The sequence below is a fragment of the Micromys minutus genome (assembly GCF_963924665.1).
Source record: "Micromys minutus genome assembly, chromosome: 21".
NCBI lineage: Eukaryota > Metazoa > Chordata > Mammalia > Rodentia > Muridae > Micromys > Micromys minutus.
In genome coordinates, this window is record NC_137956.1 from 13,571,376 (window position 1) to 13,591,685 (window position 20,310).

General features: G+C 39.4%; 1 protein-coding gene across 6 annotated transcripts in view; it reads left to right on the forward strand.

Moving 5' to 3' along the window:
• MYO6 (myosin VI) overlaps positions 1-20,310 on the forward strand; it is a 131,524-nt gene that overhangs the window by 62,803 nt on the left and 48,411 nt on the right. For all 6 annotated transcript variants that reach the window (XM_080934709.1, XM_080934710.1, XM_080934711.1 and 3 more), the window contains exons 6-12: positions 6,014-6,119; positions 8,196-8,251; positions 8,686-8,783; positions 9,444-9,608; positions 11,928-12,008; positions 15,078-15,258; positions 18,426-18,570. In XM_080934709.1, the coding sequence (XP_080790835.1) occupies positions 6,014-6,119; positions 8,196-8,251; positions 8,686-8,783; positions 9,444-9,608; positions 11,928-12,008; positions 15,078-15,258; positions 18,426-18,570 (832 nt within the window). The remainder of the gene's footprint in view (positions 1-6,013; positions 6,120-8,195; positions 8,252-8,685; positions 8,784-9,443; positions 9,609-11,927; positions 12,009-15,077; positions 15,259-18,425; positions 18,571-20,310) is intronic.

A 20,310-nucleotide genomic window follows, 5' to 3' on the forward strand; every position in this document is an offset into this window, starting at 1 on the left:
ATGCTGATGATACTTTATAAGCCTGATAGAAACTTACAGTGAATCTACATGGTCCTGGACTGTTTTTAGGTGTAGGATTTTTAAAATTATTATTTCAATTTTGATATAGACTTATTTAAATTGCTTATCTTATCTTGGTTTAATTTTGGTGGTTTATGTTGTGTTTTAGAAATGCATCCATTTTTGATACAGATTTTTAAGTTTAATTTTTGATAATTTAATACATTCATACAACGTTCTGTTGAGCACACATTCATCCCATTGCCCATTCTTACCCCTTTCCACATCTCTCTTCTCCGAAACTAATTCCCATCTTATTTTCATGTTTGAGATTTTGTCCAGATCATATATATGAAGGTTCTTATAGCTGCTGGGTGTTCAAGATTACATCATGTCACTCGGAGACGGCATGTCCTTGACGCATCCATCTTCAAGTTCTTACAGCCTTTTCTTGCCCCTCTCTGTGACTCTCCGGAGCAGGTATTACAGATGCCTTGGTGATTACTGAACGCTCTGCAGTCTCTATATTAACCAACTTCCAAAAGTTCTTCTCTAGCCAAAGGCACATAGCAGTACCAGTATAAGGTATAAATATAAATATTTGAACAGCAGTTTGACTCCATGTCCATTTTAGCTTAGTACCGGTGTCAGGTTTCCTCATAGGAAACCATGGGTTTTTGCCCGGGGTTACTGTACCGGATTTGTTTCTTTCCATGGACTGGGACTCAAATTGAATCAGATTTGGTTACCCCACCCCCACCAACAGTTGTGCCACCATTGCATCAGTGGGACCGTCTTGCCTGGCAGGTTGGTATTACAGTCCTCAGCAGCCACAGCCCAGTAAGGCCTTTGATAATTTACCTGGATGCAGGCCGCACAGCACCTTCCAGACCAAGAGCTTCATGATTAGATCCAGCGCGGTTTATCGGTGCATTGCATCCCACGTGTGTGGCGTCTTCGGCAGTAGCGCCCTTCTGTCTACCTCTTGTGAGTGACCAAGAGCAATGACAGCAGCTCCCACTATCTTGGGAACCTCCATGGCCTCCCTGGACATCAGTCCACAAGGCTTTTGTTTAAAGCTCCTGGCTTCTGGGAGCAGCGTGACTATTAATTCATGCCGAGAACCCTTCAGTCAAACATTAAAATGTCTTTGCGTTACCTTGTAACTTAATGGGTTTTATGTGACAGCTCTCTGTTCGCCAGGCTTCTGTTGAGCTGACACGTCCATTTTGTTTCCATCATCGCCCCCACTCCAGTCCTACTCAAACCTTCCCAGCTCTGGTATTACCCTGTGTTTTCCTGTCACATGTGCTTTGATCTCTCCATCTGTGTATCTTCCTGTCCCCCCCCCCCCACGCATCACATGTGTTTTACTATCTGTGAGTTGTCCCGTTGTCCCCCCCCTCGCCCACCTCAGTATTCACTTCTCATGTTCCTTTACTTATTCCTAGGCCTCCTCAGAGCCTACTCCAGTTTGAACTTGGAAATACAAAAAACTGAAGCCAGGATCCCCATAAGAGAGAGCACAGGGCATTTTCATCGAGGTTCCCATCTTAGTGGAATATAGGTCTGACAGTTTCCCTAGAATCTGTTGTAATGCCTCCATTTTCATTGTGAATTGTACTAATTTTAGTCCTTTCTTTAGCTAGCCTTGCTAAGGGTTTGTCAGTCCTGCACTTTACCCCCAAAGGACCAACACAAAGAATCATGGTTTCAACGATTTTTTTCTTTTCTTTTCCGTTTATTAATTTCTGCCTAATTTTAACAGTTTCTTTCTCTTGACTGAATTTCAATTTGGCTTGTTTTGTTCTTCCACAGGTCCAAGATGCATTGTTACGTGTTTCTTTGACATCTCCTTGATTATCATTTTTTAAAAACGTCGGCACTGGTAGCCATAAATTTCTACTTTTGAATGTCTTCATCATATCCCATAGGTTTGAATATGCTGTTGGATCAGTAATTTTGGAGGTGTCAAGTTGACATTTTTTTTTTCTGTTTTTGCATCGGAGTTTTGAACGTCTTGGGCTAGGTTTTTGGTCTCTTTGTATATTTATCTTGAACTTTTTTTTTTGGTGGAAATGTTTACACTGTGCAGGAGAGACTAGGCTACAGCAGGTTTGACGTGCCATTTTTCTTCCCTAGCCTGGTGTTAGGAACCAGGTCCTGTCTACACTAGTTCCCTAAAAGTAGAATACTAACTCCATAATCAATAACCATAGAAGTGTGGGCTCACCATGAATGCACAATAATGATTGACAGTTGCTACTTGGATGCCAAGTGCATTCTAAAAGAATAACCACCGTAGGTAAGAGGGAAGGGAAAAGGTTCACCAGTCACTGGGAACTAGTGATTAGCACTGGGCTTATAGAGAACCAAAAGGAGGGGGAGATAAACAGAACAGCACAGACAAAGCGAGGGCAGGGCTTTGGCTACAGGGAGCTAAAAAGAGAGGGAAGCACACCAAACAACCTAAGCGCTCCTAGCCTCAGGGGGCTGATGTGTGGAGACCCATGCACTATGCTAGACTGTGGTCTGTGGGAAAGCCAATCATAAGGTAAAGGACAGATCTATAAAACGAGAGGAGAAAGGGAGACAGAAGAAAAGAGATGGGGAAGGTTAGACAAGAGCACAGAGAAGTCTTGTTAGAGTGACAGGGGTGGTTATTAAATAGAGAAGAAGCACTCGTGTAAAGGGGGCAGTTTGAGTGCACACTCTCTAGTGTTGATGGCAATGTTTCTTCAGGCTCTCAGATGCCTGGCACACCTCTGGGCAGTCCTTCACTGGTCAGGTCACAGATACGGGACACATGCCTGACCAGCCCTGCAGGTACCAGGTTGTAAATGCTAATCTTCTAGTTTATTTATTTAATAAATGATATCATATGTCCAATGTATATTTTGCAAGATCTGTATTTCTCTTGGGCGTATTAGTGTTGTTAGGAACATGTATCCTACACCGGGAGGGCCTGAATACAGACAGACAGACAGACAGACACACACACACACACACACACACACACACACACACACACACACACACAGAGAGAGAGAGAGAGAGAGAGAGAGAGAGAGAGAGAGAGACTGACTTAAATATACCAGGCAAGTTTTGAGTACAATATGTAGTTGTGTATGTCTTTGAACTCCTGAACGTCCCACTTCTCCATTCTGAATGCTACGATTGACAGGATGTCACTATGTCTGGCTCTACTGGTATTTTCAGTCCTTATGATCACTCCCATCTCAAAGGCAGTGCCTTTTACAGCTCAGGGACAAGGTCACCTCTCTCTTACCTTAGACATCACTTGTAAATATGCTACTTATATAGGACCGGAACTGTTTTGTTTATTTTGTTTTTGGCTTATCTTTTTTTTTTTTTTTTTTTTTTTTTTTTTTTTTTTTTTTTTTTAAGGAAGTATTCTTCTTTGTAGCTCTGGCTGTCTTGGAATCACTCTGTAGACCAGGCTGACCTCACACTCAGAAATCTACCTGCCTTTGCCTTCCAAGCACTGGCACTAAAGGCATACATTACCATCATCCTGGAAGACTCGAATAGCAGGCTTTCTCTTTGTATTAACCTGCACCATAGCTTTGTAAGATGACAGACTTTCAAGTGGTAGATGCTCCCTATCACTGAGGAACCTCAGTGGGAAGGCAGTAACGTCTGTCTTGACTTTCATCCTCATCCTGAAGAACCCCAGTTCTGAGGCACTGAGGGACGGAGTAACTGATCAGAACTGGAGCTTACATTCCAATGTATTCTCAAAAAGTTCGATGTGTTGGCTAAGCCTTTGTACTTAGACATAATCAGCAGCTGCTCCTCTTTGGTGCTCTTTTTTTTCTTGTGCGGTCCGTTTCTCCATAGACTTTCCCCTTATGCTTTTGTTTTGGTGTAACTAGGCTTCACTTCTAGAGTTGGTTACTGTACACAGGCAGATTCAACATGCTTGCTGGAAGTCTGACTCAGTTCTCAGATGCTCTGATGAATGTGGCTATGTTCCCTTACCAGCCAGCCAGAGCATAGTCATTAGAATCTGAGTATGACGGAGCTCATCACAGGAAAAGAAAAGTTCAATGCTTAGAATGGAAACACATCAGCTTTTATTTTCAGTCTGTACTACTAACAGGGTATTTAGGGTGGCATTCTGAGGGTTGTGTAGGAGACCTTTGTGATTGGCTGGTGGGAAACTGGTTTTGCTTATGGTGCTATGTGCCAGTCTGTGTCACCACTGACTTACCTCTTTGTGAAGAGGCGTCGTCTGGGAGGTTCATAAGCCATCGCACGGCACAGACTCTGCGGCGTGGAGCCCTTCATGGCTACATCCCCTCATGGCATAGAGTAATAGCTACAGGGAACACATAGTTGATGTCCAACTAGAAGTAGAGGGTCAGAGACTCTAAGAGCAGAGGTGGAGGATGAGGACACGGTGTTTTCCAGACACAGTCAGAGATCCCAGGCTTGCTATTCTCATAACGACGCTCTCTTGTGAGAACTCAAGGTGTTAGGTGAGAACCCACCCTCTCAGAGAATGTCTCCGTGGCCCTCTTAGTGGGTCCTCCTTCCCAAACCTTCCCCTCCCAGCAGCATCACAGTGTAGGCAGGTGTTTCAATCACAGTGGACAGGTGGGAACACCCATGCCATCCTGTTTGGAGCTTGCTCTTAGAAGGACAGGCATTTGTAAAGCTAGTTTTGTTCGTATGGGTGGCACATGTTTGGGATGAAAAATAATTGTCTTCTTGAGCCAAATTGTTTTGGAACTATTTTCTTTTTAATATTTTGTCTTGAAAAAATGAGTTCATGACGATATTTTTCGAGGAAATCGTGTCATGTATTTCTCTCATATTCTCTTCTTTATCCTCTGCCGTCTCTCTCCTCTCTTGCGGGTCCCCCTTCACAAGTTAGTCTCCCTTCTGTTTTCAAGTCACAAGAGAGAAAGCACGTGATATTTATCTTTCTAAGTGTAGCTAATTTTGCTCACTGTGAAGAACTCTGGGGAGACTAATTTTAACTTGAAGTTCAGTCACATTAACAGAATTCTGCTTATTTTGTTATATCTGAACATTCAAGACACCGTACAGCATAAACACTGTAGTGTAAAAGTAGCTAGACAATCTGCATAAGCAATGCTAAGGTAGGGAGACTCTGGGACCTCATTGGCTAACAACTTCAGTAGAGGTAACATTACTAACGCTGGGCCTTCTATTTGATAGCTGTGACATCTAGTAGAGGCATTGTTGCCCCATTCGATGGTGACTTCATTTAAGCTCTTTTTATATATGTGGTTTATATTTTCGGAAGCTTCTGCAATAGTAGATTTTCATGACTGTTTTTAGAAGGTCTCTAGTGTGAGTTATCTCTCTCCGTACTCCCTCCTTTACCCCCAGTCTTCCCATTCCAGACCCCGTTTAACCTTTCTTAACCTAGATTCCCTCTTTATGTCACAGCACCCCATTTTCCCTTCCCTGGAGGCCTCACTTCTCGATGCTCCTTACTAATTTTCTGATCTCTGTGGTTATTCCAAATGAGACATATACATCTGAAGGTTTAACACTAACATTTATCTGTTTATCTTTCCGGGTCAGTATTTTCTCACTCAGCTGTTAATAAAATGAAATTATAAAATCTACAGGTATGTGGTTGGAGCTGGAAATAATTATTCAGTTGATTTATTTCAGTTGTTTCCCTCTCTCACAATAGGTTTGGTTGCCAGGTTTCTAATTGGAGGCTCATTCCTTCTTGCTTCTCACTGGGGACCTCATTAGTTATGCACACTCAGCGTTTCCTGTCCCTCTGCAGGACTGCTCTGGCGTTTGGGCAAGCTGAGCCAAAGCTCAATGTGGAGCCGATCTAGTTCAGCCTTGAGATGTTTGGATTTCCCATTGCTTCTCTGTTAGGACACTGCAAGCAAACACAGAATGACTTCATCATTCAAGGCTTCTCTAGGAGTAAGGGCCCCTACAGTAAATTCTTGCCAATAACTTTGCTTCCTGCATTACTGTGTTACTTTGTCCCCAGCTGATAAGGCTTTTCGAGACATGAAGGTGCACAAGATGAGCCAGTCTATCATTGTATCTGGAGAATCAGGAGCTGGCAAAACAGAAAACACGAAGTTTGTTCTAAGGTGAGTGTTTAGCTAGTCTGAAATGTTTGGAACAATCAGACATTGTTTTCACGGTTGTAAAATGTGTGACACCGAGTTTGTCGACTTACCCATTTTGAAGTTCAGTAGTAAGTTCGTTCACACCATCATTTTCATGTCATTGTGTTGTCATTGTTCTTTATCTCACAAGACTGACAACTGTCCTCATTCAGTACCTCCGGGTTATTCCTCCAGATGCCGTTCACCGCTCTTCTCCTTTAGGTTTCTATGATTTTCTCTAAGTACCTTGTTTAAGTGGCAGGTACATAAGGAACTGCCTGGTCTGGGTGCTGAGAACTGAGCTCAGGTCCCCTAAAACAAACAGGGAGTACTCTTAACTGTTGAGTCAGTTCTCCAGCCTCTCACATATTTTTTTAAGTGAATTAAGGTATAAGGAAATCTCTCTCTCTCTCACACACACACACACACACACACACACACTCCAGAGCTTCTTGGGAGACTGAGGCAAGAAGATCACTTTAGTCTCAAGGGGGTGGGAGTCTAGAGAACTTAGTAAAAACTTGCCTCTTAAAAAACATACTCATGTTATAGTATGTTATAGTATGCATTAGAATTTCCTTCCTGAAATTTATCGCTGAATATATTGCATAGATTTATTGCATTTGCTGTATATGTACATGTGTTGATAGGCACTTGGGTTGTTTCTAGCTATTGTGAATATAGTGCAGTTTTGAGTGTGTGTTGGGGGTGATGTCAGGGTCTTAAGTAAACTGGCTTTTGATACCATTGCATATCCTATGCTATAGTTTGGAAGAAACCAACATCTTATATGGTAGCTAATCTCTACATTGTAGAAAGTCAGCTCTAATGTATTATTTCTCTGAGGATTCCATAGGTTAGTCAATAAGAAACCCAAGAATATTCCTTCAAAATCCAAATGGACATTCTGTTCTCAATGTTGGTATTATGAAATATTTTCAAAGTTCCTTTTTATTTAACTTTCTTACATCTTGTCTCTCATCAGATCCCCTCTCTACCATCAAATTAAACTCTCAACATGGGCTGTGAAACCATGGCATTTTGAAAGTGGAAGGAGCTGTACTATTATAGAACTGTAGTTTCATTCTGTTAATTTAAATACTATAAATTGTGCCACTGCTGGGACACAATGTCAGACAAGAAGTAATTAAGGCAGGAAAGATGCCAGGATAGAAATTCACAGTGGTGGAGAAGGTGTGTTGGCCAAGGTTGGACACAAGGCATCGCACTCAGGAAGCAGAGGAAGATGAAGGAGTGTTTGTGCTTAGCCTTAGCTCTTCTCTATGCGGTCCAGGACCAGTCAATGGAATGTTGTTATTCACAGTCAGGGCAGGTCTCCCCACTTCAGTGTACCTAATCTATACCAGTCGCTCACAGACATGGCCATGGACCTGTCTTTTAGATGATTCTGGGTCCCATTGAGTTGATGGTCAATGTGAGCCATTACACATACCCAAGGAAGTTAAATCTACTGGTGAAGATACTGTGAAGACCAGCATATTCTGAATTTTTAATCAGAATTGTTCCTAATCTATTGCACTTATTAGGGTTTTGTTTGTTAGTTTTGCTTGTTGAGAGGGTATCTCTGTATAACAATGCTGGCTGTCCCAGATCTCTGTGATCAGGCTGGCCTTGATCACAGAGATCTGCCTGCTTCTGCCTTGTGAGTGCTGGGATTAAAGGTGTGTCCCACACTGCCCAGCTCAGTTCTTAGTTTTTTCATGGTGGGGTTCTTTATTAAAGTTATCTATTTGTTATGTAAATGTATATGGTTATTAAGTTAAATTGTTATTAAGAGATACTTATGTAAATCTATTTAAAGAATTTGTTAAAATCAGAATATTTTTTAAACAGCTAACAAATGTAATACCATGACATGCACTTACTCATATAAGACACATGCAGAGCCAAATAAAAAAATAAATAGAAATTGAAAAACATCACCATTTGTATGATGATTTAGGTTTTATTAGTTTGATATGTATAAATAGCAAACTTATAAATTTATTGTGTTCAGTATTGTTATTCAAGGATTTTTTTATCCTATATTTTAAATAGATACCTGACAGAATCTTATGGAACAGGTCAAGATATTGATGATAGAATTGTTGAAGGTATTGTTGATTTTTATTTATTATTGTTGGGTACCTTTGAAATTGACTTAGAAGGATCTTACTTGTGGACTACAATGCTTTCCTATTAGTGATGTGAGAGACCATCCCATCTCCTATGAATCTTTGCTCAAATACTTTCTTCATGGTGATCTATTAACCTATTGTCTTTCTCTGCCCCAGCGGCTTGTCCCCTAGGTGACTCTAGAGCCTGTCCACTTGTCAATCAAAAGTAAAGCCATTACAATGGGTAAACATTTAATCCTTGGGGAATTTGACATTACTTGATAATTTTTCTGTATTAATATTTCTAAAAGCATTTATTCTAGTATTTTCCCAATTTTTTCCCTTGTGGAAATGTAATATGTATATTGCTTTATAATTTTTCTTCATGCCTCTCTCGCAATTTTTTGATTAAGTGTTTTTTTTTTCAACAGCTAACCCCCTTTTAGAAGCATTTGGAAATGCAAAGACTGTTCGTAACAATAATAGCAGTCGATTTGGAAAATTTGTAGAAATTCATTTCAATGAAAAGGTAAAATGACATTGCTTTTGTGATATATTTGGAAGTGTTTATGTTAGTATGAGAGTCTTACTAGAAATGGAATCGGTGCAGTTCTTTCTGTGATGATTATTATTATAAATATTATTTTATATTTGTATGCATTTACAATGATTATTCCGAAGTTCTATTCAGTTTAAAATTAAAATATTGGATTTGAATGCATCACCACCTGCAGATTTATAGGTATTTTTTTTTTACTCACATTTGATTATTTTGTTGTCTTGATAACATGTAATAATGTGCATGATCATCGAACACAGCATGGTATATGACGATATGTTATCTGTTGACCTGCCTAGTCTGCAGTGATCACATGAGGGCAATTAGTGTCTTAACAGCAGTTTTTCGTGGTGGTGAGCTGAGAACTCCCCAGCAACCGTCTGTGGGCTGCTGTGAACACTTGGGCACACTACAAACTCAGTTCTGGAGCTGCTCATGGTAGAGCTTCGCTAACAGTGCTTAAAATGAAGGAGAAATATTCCAAGCTTACATTGTAGGTATTTTTGTCTAGTATTTGATAAGTATTTTAACTTCCTTGGTGAGCAGGTGCTTATTAGAAAAGATTAATTTAACATTAAGGTATATTTCAATCTCGTAGATGCAAAATATATGTTCTGTTTTGTCTTTTAGAGTTCAGTTGTTGGAGGATTTGTTTCCCATTACCTTCTAGAGAAGTCTAGGATCTGTGTTCAAGGCAAAGAGGAGCGGAATTACCATATTTTTTACAGACTGTGTGCCGGGGCTTCAGAAGACATTAGGGAGAAGCTTCACTTGAGTTCCCCAGACAATTTTCGGGTAGGTGGGAAAAACATCAAATTCATACCAGGTTTGCAAAAATCATTTACCTTCTTAGTCCTAAAACTCACTGTTTTTGGATTCTTACTTGGTTTTGTACATAACTTATGTTAAATCAAGTACAGTAGGCTTTCTGGATTTTCAGATTTTACATTTTAGGATTAATTATGAATTGTAAATATTGGGAATGATAAAGAGAGTGCTATGTATAGATTTTTTTATTATTGACTAAACAACAACAAACAATATTTCTTTACAGAGAATTGCTACCCCTGTAACTATAATTTTGCTGTTATGAATTATATTGTAAATGTCTGATATCCAGGATATCTGATGACCAACGGGGTCATGAACCATAGGTTGAGAGCCACGGGGCTAAGGTATTTCTTCCCCTTGTCCCATGTGGATACCTGAGATCTAACTAGATGGTGTGTTAGAATTGTAGCCTTACCAGTGAGCTCTCTATTGAGATTCATTTGTAAGTTTATCATGAGTTCACTGTCCCTAATGTGAAAACTCCAAATCTCGAACACAGCAAAGTCTGGGTCTTCATACTTTAAAGTTTGGGATGCTCAGGGGAAAATTAAAGTTGATACAAATACTCTGAAATGTAAGCATCTCTGAAATCTGAATCACTTTTTCAAAGTATTGAGATAAGTGATCCTCAACATGTGTAACACTGTAGGACAAGGTATGTAATTCAATAGGTAAAAGGACAGATGTTTAAAACCATATTGATTTAAACCCAATTAAAAATTTATATGGTTTTGTAATACTAGCCTTAAAATTGTCTTTAATGTAGCTGTGAAAACTTCAACCACTGAATCAGTGTTAGTGAATAATATATCATTATGCCTCTTAGTTCAATTCCACAATAAATACGTATTGCTTGATTATTGGGTGCTAGACATTGAGTCAGGATTAAAAGATAAATAGGGCATAATCTTGTCCCTGGGCAGCTTAGAATGTGATGGGAAATGCACGCAGTGTCTGAATGTTACACGGAAGAGGAAGAAACTGCCCAATCGCCATCGCAAATGCTGGGAGGACTGGGGGTGCTGATGTGGGGCTGGGGAGGTGGCTCCAGTTAGGAGCACTGGCTGCTCTTGCAGAGGACCTGGGCTCAGTTCGCAGCTCCCAGATGATGGCTCACACCACCTGTAATGCCAGTCTGAGGGGATTTGACATCGTCTTTTGACCTCTGCTTCTCAACTGAAGTAGAATTCAAAGTTAATTGTTCATTATATCTTCGTGAAAACAGAAGAGGCATTTTTGATGTTTTCTAAAATACAAGTTACTAGAAATCTTATGAATTATGATATATGTCTAGATTCCACCGACACTTAGCTGGCCAGAAAGTAATGTGACTACTGTGGCTTTAATCTAGTATTTCTTTTGGCTCGGAGGCATGGGAACACAGATAGCATTTCAGTCTCAGAAGATACTGCCTTCCCCAGCACAGTGAAGGGCAACAAAGCAACCACAGGCTTTCCTGCCTTATAGTGTGGACCACCAGCATGGATTTCATTTCCTCCAGGGCAGTCCCAGTGGGAGCAGGAGCGAGTGGGGTCTACATATGTCATAACTGACATTCCTCTCATGTGACATGCAACCACATTTCTACCCTGTCCCCCCAATAATTCACTGTAAATGACATGAAAGTGTTCTGATAATTTCATCGGGTTGTTACTTTGTTCTTCTAATTTACTGATAGGTAGGTTTGTTTATTTGTTTATTTCTTTTTACACTCCAGATTTTATTCCCCACCCAGTCCAGAGCTTTAAAGTATCATGGATGCTTTTAAAATGGTAGAATTTTATTTTGTCATTACCTTTTTTCAAACTGGTTTGTAATTTAGAGACTTCACCGCTTTGACATATTTGTAGCAGCTACACATGTATCTTGCAAAATGAAATGCTGAAAATGTTAAACATTGTCAATTTAAAAATATTTATACACATTTTATGGAAGCCTTCGGTACAGTCAGGCAAAAATCGTGGTGTATGAAGAAAGCGTACACAGAGTGACAGTGGGAGCTATAGCCTTTTTACCACAGCTAAGTGCAGGAATAGCATCTCTCCTAGACCTTTAATGATTTTGCAGTTCTTGGGTTTAACCCCAGGGCTTTGCATAAACTATGCTGGTCCTGGGTCACTGGCTTTCACCTTCCAATCTCTAGTTTTTGTTTCTTTGTTTGTTTGCCTAAGGCAGAGGTTCTTTATGTATTTATGTAGCACAGTCTGAACTTGAGCTCCCTTTGTTGATGTGTTCTTTCCCCTTGGATCCTATGTTAATTGTACCTTTATTCCTTTGTCTTAGTATTTAAACCGGGGATGCACAAGATACTTTGCTAACAAAGAAACGGACAAACAAATTTTGCAGAACCGAAAAAGTCCTGAGGTATAGTAGATTATATTTTTAACGAAAATCTTTAATGTAAAAAATATTGCTGAAGGATTTGTCTTTATTTTGGAACTTCTTGCTTTCTGGTTTATGTTTTAGAACTACACTATGACCCTGATCTCTCCTGTAGTGAGGCCCTTGAAACACGTGCCATTTATAGAACAGCACTCTCTGGTTCTTCTTGGGCCCAAATGCATTGATTTCTTCATGTTCCTTTTTGGATTCCTATGCTGTGAAACTTGTGACTCGGATAGTACTACGTGTAGTTAGGTATTAAGAAGCTCTACCCTGCTGTGACAAAACACACAGCTTGAAGTGCGGAAGATTTGCTTTTGCTCAGTTTCACTATTTCCGTCCACAGTTTCTATTTCTGGGCTGTGGTGATGTAAAATCCACAGTTAGGGAGCATGTGGATAGATAAAGCTGCTGACCACGTGGTGGCCAGAAGCAAGTGGGAGGTGAGACAGAAGGACAAAAGGAGAGAGGGGGTGTGTCAGAGACAAGGTAAGACCACAAGCTCTGAGATGGCTAGGACAGTCAGCCAGGTTCCCATGTCTAAGAGGCCATCAGTGCATTTATCTACTGGTAAGACTTGCCACTTCCCCAAAGCCATTTCTCTGAACATTACTGAATAGGGAACCAAGTCTTCCACACAAGGGCCTTGGAGGAACATACCAGGAGAAAGTATAAAGTATGCCCTTTTATTTATTGTCTACAATAAATTAATTTTTATTTATTGAAAATAAATAAGAGTGAGATTTGACAGAGACAGTAAATAACTTGAGCATTCCTGTGAAAGACTGTTTATATATAATTTTGTATCAACTATGTATCTGGAATATATTATGAAGTTTATATGTTTGTCTTTAAATAATTTAATAATTATGTAATTATTATTTAGAAAATATTAAATGTTTATGATTTTTAAACTTTTATAAATTTTAACCGATATAACTTTAGCATTAAAATTTTGTGTTGTATCTAAACACCACATTTCAGTTATAAAAACTAAATCATGATTAGTTATTGGTGCTAGTTAATCTTGACTCATTTTTAAAAAGATATTTATGTCAGTTGAATAAATTTTTACTGTTAGCAGTTCTTAATGGCTCTTGGTAATCAGATGTTTTGACTTTATTCAAACTAGGTGAGATAAACTATTTGTAAAATACATTAATATAAATGAATAGAAAGAGAATGAAATTCTCATTTCAAATCATGAACACACGAGACTGCAGTTAATACTTGTTTTATTTGATACTTTGCATATTATTTTTAGATATAGATATCTGTGTTACACATAAATTTTGTGTTATAGCCACAGCCGAGACTTTTGGAAGCAAAGTTGTCATTTATTATAATGTTTACTACATCTTGAAAGACTATATTCTTGTAAGATACTATCAAAATATATAAGGGATAGTCTTTTCTCCAAGATAATCAAAAGCCATACAAAACAACCGCAGCAGTCCTGTAGGAAAACACAAAAATGCCAAAGCAAAGACTAGACCGTGGGGGAGAAGGGGAACCGCTGCCTAGCCTCGGAGAGCAGAGTGCGCATGTGCGCTGTCAGCAGGATCGTACCCTCCTTCCGTATTACAGAGTGAAAATGCTTTATCAGAATCTTACGTCACTGAGAGAGAATGTGCATGTGTATGATTTGTACAAGTGAACTGTGGATTAATATGTTTAAATTACTTTTTATCTCTTCTTTGTCAGGAGGACGAGGTGATCATTTTGACTAATTAAGCCCTTTGCTTCATTCTGTTTGGGGGTCTTTCTGCTGTGTGCAAACTTTAGGAGGATGCAGTATTTTCAGTCTGCCGTGAAGCAAATAGTTCATGAGGATTTGGTTAGAAAACAGTATTTAAAACGCTGCAGACACTCAGCCACGAGACTAAAAATCCTGCATGACAGTGATCTTTCAACTCTGCATGTGGTTGTTGCTTTTACCTTTTTTAAAGAACAAAGTAGAATTTCATTTTCTAGACATTTTCCGGAAACCTGATACACAATCAGACACGTAAAGCATCTCGTGAATAGCAGGCAACAGTGGCATGCTGGGAGAAGAAAACATCCCCCAGAAGCATCAGACATTTTTGATGCTTGATAATTCTGATGCTGAGGTTTTTATTTTAACTTTAGTTTTATTGCTCAAGTTCTGGAAAATTTCTAGGTCGGTTTTTGTGTGTCTAGTAACTTTTTTCTGTCTCTTCATTTAGCTTTGTTGGCCTAACTTTCTGACCCCTCTGTCTGAGTTTGCTAGATCCTAACATATGAATACCTTAGATGGCAGATTCTTCTAGAACAGAATTTCTGTTCATCTTTTCTTCCAGAAAGCCCTTGCATGGATTCCCGGAGTTAGCCTATTGTGTAGTAATTTACCTCACCTCATACATACAACGTAGAGAAGTTCCAGGACTATTTGTCAGTCCATGAAGACGCTGTAACCTTATCTGGATTTGGTTCTGCTTATACAGCTGTAATCGTCAGCGGTTAATCTAATGCCATGCCTATTGGCACATTAAATTCTACTTACAATTCTTTTCACTTGTTCTGGTTTTTGCATATTTATTTTATTTCATTTTTTGAATATTAATTTTAATTGATAAAATTGCATATATTTGAAACCTACCTGCGTTATTGTGGAACGCTTTCTTACTGTATAAATCATGGAATGACAGAGTCAGATGACCATCCATGACTACCTGATTGCTCTTTGATCGGAGGCTGTGACTTAATCTCAGCCATTCCTTCCCTTTGTACTAATTTATTCTCAGACTTACAGTACCTTAGAGGCAGCGCCATGCTTTAACAACAGAGCATCTTATTCCATTGTTTTAGTTGAGGTTTTTATTGAAAGAATTTTAGACTCCCATGAAGTCTTAAGAAATAACACAGAAAGCTCTTGCATACACTTTCTATACCATTCTCTTTTTAAACGTGTTCAAAGGCTTAAGGTTTTCTGTTGACAATTTCATTTTTGCATGTCGTACATTGCTGTTGTAGGTTTTAGTTTACTTGAACCACATAAAGGCCAGCCGGCTGACACCTCTTGTTTTATAGTATGCTAAGGCAGGTTCCTTGAAGGATCCCCTATTAGATGACCATGGAGATTTTATCAGGATGTGCACAGCCATGAAAAAGATTGGTTTGGATGACGAAGAGAAACTTGATCTATTTCGCGTCGTAGCTGGTGTCCTGCACCTTGGAAACATCGATTTTGAGGAAGCCGGAAGCACTTCAGGTGGTTTCTTTAATGTTTTAATTAATCCGGCTTCAGGTGGTTTCTTTAATGTTTTAATTAAGGGATAAAGATGGGTATAATGTGTGTCCTCTAGCTATATGAATATTCAGTGATTGTGTGTAGGTTTGTCAAAATTACAACAAATTTCTGGGACATCTTCTGTTATGTGGGAACTGTGACAGTAATTGCTGCATCATCACGGACAAATCAGTAGCTATTATAAGGTTCACATTTTTAAAAAATCCAAGCTAATATTATGTTTTAATAGATAATAGAATAATTCTCCTATCCGTTAATACACACTTCTAGCCTTTTTTGTTTCATAGGCCTAAACTTGAATTAGTTAATTGGGATGATTTAATATAAGCAGCACATTCTTCTTTACTGAGAGATAAAGATAAAAGTTTCCTCTTAGAGGTTGGGAAGTGTTTAAGTGCAATCTGGATAGTGCCTTTTCACTCTTAATGGTTCCGTTTCCATATAAGCAATAGGACTTTTTCATAATTGCAGATTTGATACCTGAGTATGGAACTGACTCATCACCTGTTTTTGTAAATGGAGTAGTAGTGGGATATAGCCACACCCATTGTGCGTCTGTTTATGCCTGAGTGCATGCTACAGCGGCAAAGCTGTGGTTGGTAGAGACTGTGCCCTGTCAAACCAAAAGTGTTTACTGCCTGGCCTCTTGGAATGTAACATTTTCTAGTCTTGCATTAATACATTTTCCTAGAAAGTTACATCAAGGGTGAGTTAAGAGTCCGAAGCACCACTTAACACAGCAGCCAATTCTATGGGTTTCATTCAGATCCCACAAGCATATTCATTTGCACAATGAAGTAATACACAGTGCCTTTAAAAAGTACAGTTCTAAGTAGTGGCGTATGTATAGGAAGGGACTCCCAGAGAAAGAGGGGAGGGCCATTCCCCCCACTCTGTTTCCATTTTTCCTTTTTAAAATGTGAAGGTTTATATTTTTTATTTTCATTTGTATATGTACACTGCATGTGTTCCTGGTGCCGTAAAAACCATAATGGTGTAAGAGCCTATGGAACAGGAATTACAGGCAGTTGTGAGTCACCTGGTGGGTGCTGGAAACGGAACCTGTGTTCTCTGCAGGAACAGAACGTGCTCTTTTGGAGACAGGTCTCATGTAGCCTAGACTGGCCTCAAAGTGATCTTCTAGTCTCCCAAGCACTGGAATTACAGGCGTGTATCAGGATACCCAGCTTTGCTTAGCATTTTGAGGCCATAAGTTTGATCACAAAGCACCGGGAGGAAAATGTCTTCTGTGCAGTAAGATCCTTCATTATCGTAAGTGATGAGATTGGAGAGGCCTCCATTTTGCAGACATGGATGCTGTGCATAGGTATCAGTAAAGTGATAGACAGGAGACCTTGGTTCTACTCATGTGTGACCAGCTCAGGCGATGGTCGTAACTGTCTCTCATTACCTTCAGGCCACTGAGCCTTGTCATCCATGAGTGAGCAGACTAAGATAGACAGTCGACAGTGACTTTCAGGTCTGCTGCCCTCTGATCCCGTCAATAACATTAGACACAGCACAGCGTGCTGGACCAGCACATGGCTGTGAGTCAAATTCCATCTGATTGTATGACCTTGTCCTTTTTCTGTGCCTCAGTTTCCTCTCGATAGAGTGATTGTAGTCTCCAACTTGTCTTGGAAAGATAAGTCAATGAAATAAGTGTTTACACAGTGTTTTGAATACCCGCGTTTGGCAGATTGTAAGTAAATAAATCAAATTAAACACAGGCCACTCTTCATTTTCAATGAAACAAAAATACATGGAAACAAAATTAGGTACCCGGAATTTGCATTAATAACCAGAGGTGTTTTCAAAAGAGGAATTGGAAAATTTCCTTTGTAAATATATTGAAACATGCATTTTATTTGTACTCTAGCGTCATTAGAGGAAGGGAACTTGTGGAGAGGCTAAATAATTCAAAAAATAATGGTAAGCATGGAATCATTGACATACATAGGAATGGTAGAAATGGCAAGTGATTAGAAGTGGTAAGAGGCTTTCCTGTCTCTTACTGCCCCGAGGAAGGACATGCAGCTCCACAGAACGCGTGAGTGATCAGTAGGGGCATGTGCTTGCTTTCCCTCTTGCTTTAAATAAACCCAAAAACCAACCAAACAAAAAACCTCTGTTGTTCGAGAAATACAAGGAGTCCAGGGAGACCGGAGTGAGATAAACGTTAGATTGTTTTTATTTTAATAGCTAAACTTTTTTTTTTTTTGTATTAAACTTCATTCTTTTCTGTGACCTTCCATGGATCCAAATGATTTCCTGTTAATTAAAAATTAAAAATGTTCCTTCCCCCCTGTTCTTCCTATAACTTTATATAACTTCCTTGGATTGTCTGGTAACTTGTGCAGAAACCTAGTGCTTTTGTAATGATTTTCACACAAAGCTCATTTTCTAATAAATGCTTGTATTTATTACAAACAGAGGCTCCTCAGAGTCATGAAACTGTTTGATTTAGCGGAAGTGTAGAAAATACCTGTTAAGACTACATATGTTTTAAAAATCCCATGTAACAAGCATGCATGCCATTACAGTAACAACATCACAATAAACAACGTAACAGTACCTGACAGGCTTTACCTTCTCAAGATTAAAAACATTTTTTCCTTTGTGTTGATCTGCATCATTCTACTAAAAAATAAAAAAAGGAGGAAAAGAAGAAACATTTAAATAAACTAATGGGTTCCTGGTGTTCCCTCCGGTGTGCAATTTCAGTGTAGATTTGTCAGACAAAGGATTGTAGTCCTGGAGCGAGTGGCAAGGGAATCTGCCAGTGTTCAGAAGAATGCATAAGTGAGAACTTAAGAATTGTTTATTTCTGGAATTTTCCACAATAGTTTGACTTCAACTTGGCAGCAAGTTACGGAAACTGTGCACTGTGAATCTGCTGGCAGGAAGGGTCTCTTTCTCTGTGGATCTACCCCAGGTTAGGGCTTCCTGTTGAACTTGCTAGTACGGGTGTCCAACAAGGATGGAAAAAAGTGAGCTGGGTTTGAAAGTTAAAAGCAAGCCTCAACTGTCTCAAAATGTTACCTAAGTAAAGAAAACGCCAAGAAGCAAACCTAAAAGATCTGATTTATCTGGTGCTTATTAACTTCTCATGGAAACATTTCCATTAGGAGGCTGCAATCTGAAGAACAAATCTGCCCCGTCCCTGGAATATTGTGCTGAATTGCTGGGTTTGGACCAAGATGATCTTCGAGTCAGTTTAACCACCAGAGTCATGCTCACCACAGCAGGGGGCACCAAAGGAACTGTTATAAAGTAAGCTCTACCTCATTGCTCTGCCCAAATCCTAGTCTGCTATAGAAAAATACTTATATTTCGAAAACACTGAGAAATATATTAAAAAATAAATTTAAGTTCGGGGTGTATGCATCATTTGCTCTTGCCATTTGAATGTTCAGGCTGTGCCGGATGGACCAGAATTTTGTGCTGCCAGCAGCTGTAGTTGATTACATAAATAGATGGGGATTTGCACATCTTGGGGTTGTTTCTTGCACATATTCTCCATCACACAAATGTGGAATTGATTAAACAGGCAAGATTTGCTTTTGCACAGCTATAAACATTTGACTGGCTAAGTATCTGATTGTTTTAGGCAACAGAGTCTTGTCCTTCAAAGGTGGTTCCCCATATAAACGGTGTGTACTAAAGCCCCTACCTAGTGCAACTCACTTTAGAATATCTAGGAAAGGGAGCTTCTTGTTACACTTGCTATTTTTTTTTTTTTTTTTATTTAGAGGAAATTACAGGTGACAGAAAGTAAGGTGGTGGCCACATCATTTTATTTCTTGTCCCCTTGGAAGTATTTATTCACTTGTCTTTTGTGTGGGCATATATGTGATTATGATGTTTGTACATGTCAGTGTGGTTGTGTGAAGTATGTGTATGCACTTGGACGTGTGTGTGTGTGTGTGTGTGTGTGTGTGTATGTAACATGCTGACATGAGTATCCTCCCCAACTGTTCTCCCCTCATCTTCCGAGACAGGATTTCTCATGGAGCACAGAGTTCATCTGTTTTGCTGGCCTGGCTGCCTAGGGAACCCTAGAGATTCCCTCCTTACAGTAGGGTTACAGACATAGTCACCAAACTAGCTTTTACATGGTGTAATCCTAATTTATGCTCAAGTTTATGTGGCAGGTACTTCACCAAGTGAGCCTTTGCCTACCTCCTTTGCCTACGATTTTGAAAATCAGTAACCAAGAGCTTTAGATTGAGCCATATTATTATAGTTTCAGCTTAATAACATATATTTTTACAAATTTTGGTTTTCAGATCCTGTAGAATAAAATTGATACTTCGGTTTACCATTCACAAGTACTTTTAGCATCCCCTATCCCTTTCTAAAGTCCCATCCTTTTCTATACATGGCAGCAATGATGTCAAGTGACTTACTCAGAAAAATATTTGGCAATTACAACAAAGCCAGGTGTGGTGGCACAAGCCTGTAATCCTGGCATTTGGCAGGTTGAGGCAGAACAGTGACGGCCTGCCTGAGACACAGAGAGACCTTGTCTAAGAAACAAGAGAATTGCAACACATTTTTCCTAGTGACACAGTATTTTAAGTTAATGGATTAGCCAATTAGTTATTTTTCTTCAGTGCCACTCACACTGAAAAAAGAGAGCTCCCATTTCTGTAGTGTTTTAGGACAGTTCTCTCACCTCTTCTGTATTGTACACACACACACTTCCAGAGAATTCTGCTATTGAGTTTATTCAAACTAGTCTTTATTTTATTCACTAGTTTATTTATTATTTATTTTTGAGGCAGGGTTTGGCTATGTAGCTGAAGCTAGCCTTGATCTTACAATCCTCCTGCCTCAGCTTTCTGAGTGCTAGATTTACAGGTATGTTGTACCATACCAAGCATACTTGAATTTTTTGTTGTTGTTTCTGTGTAGCTTTGTATGTTCTAGAACGCACTCGGTAGAGCAGGCTGGCCCCAGACTCACAGAAGTCTCTCTACTTCTGCTTCCCAAGTATTGGGATTAAAGGCA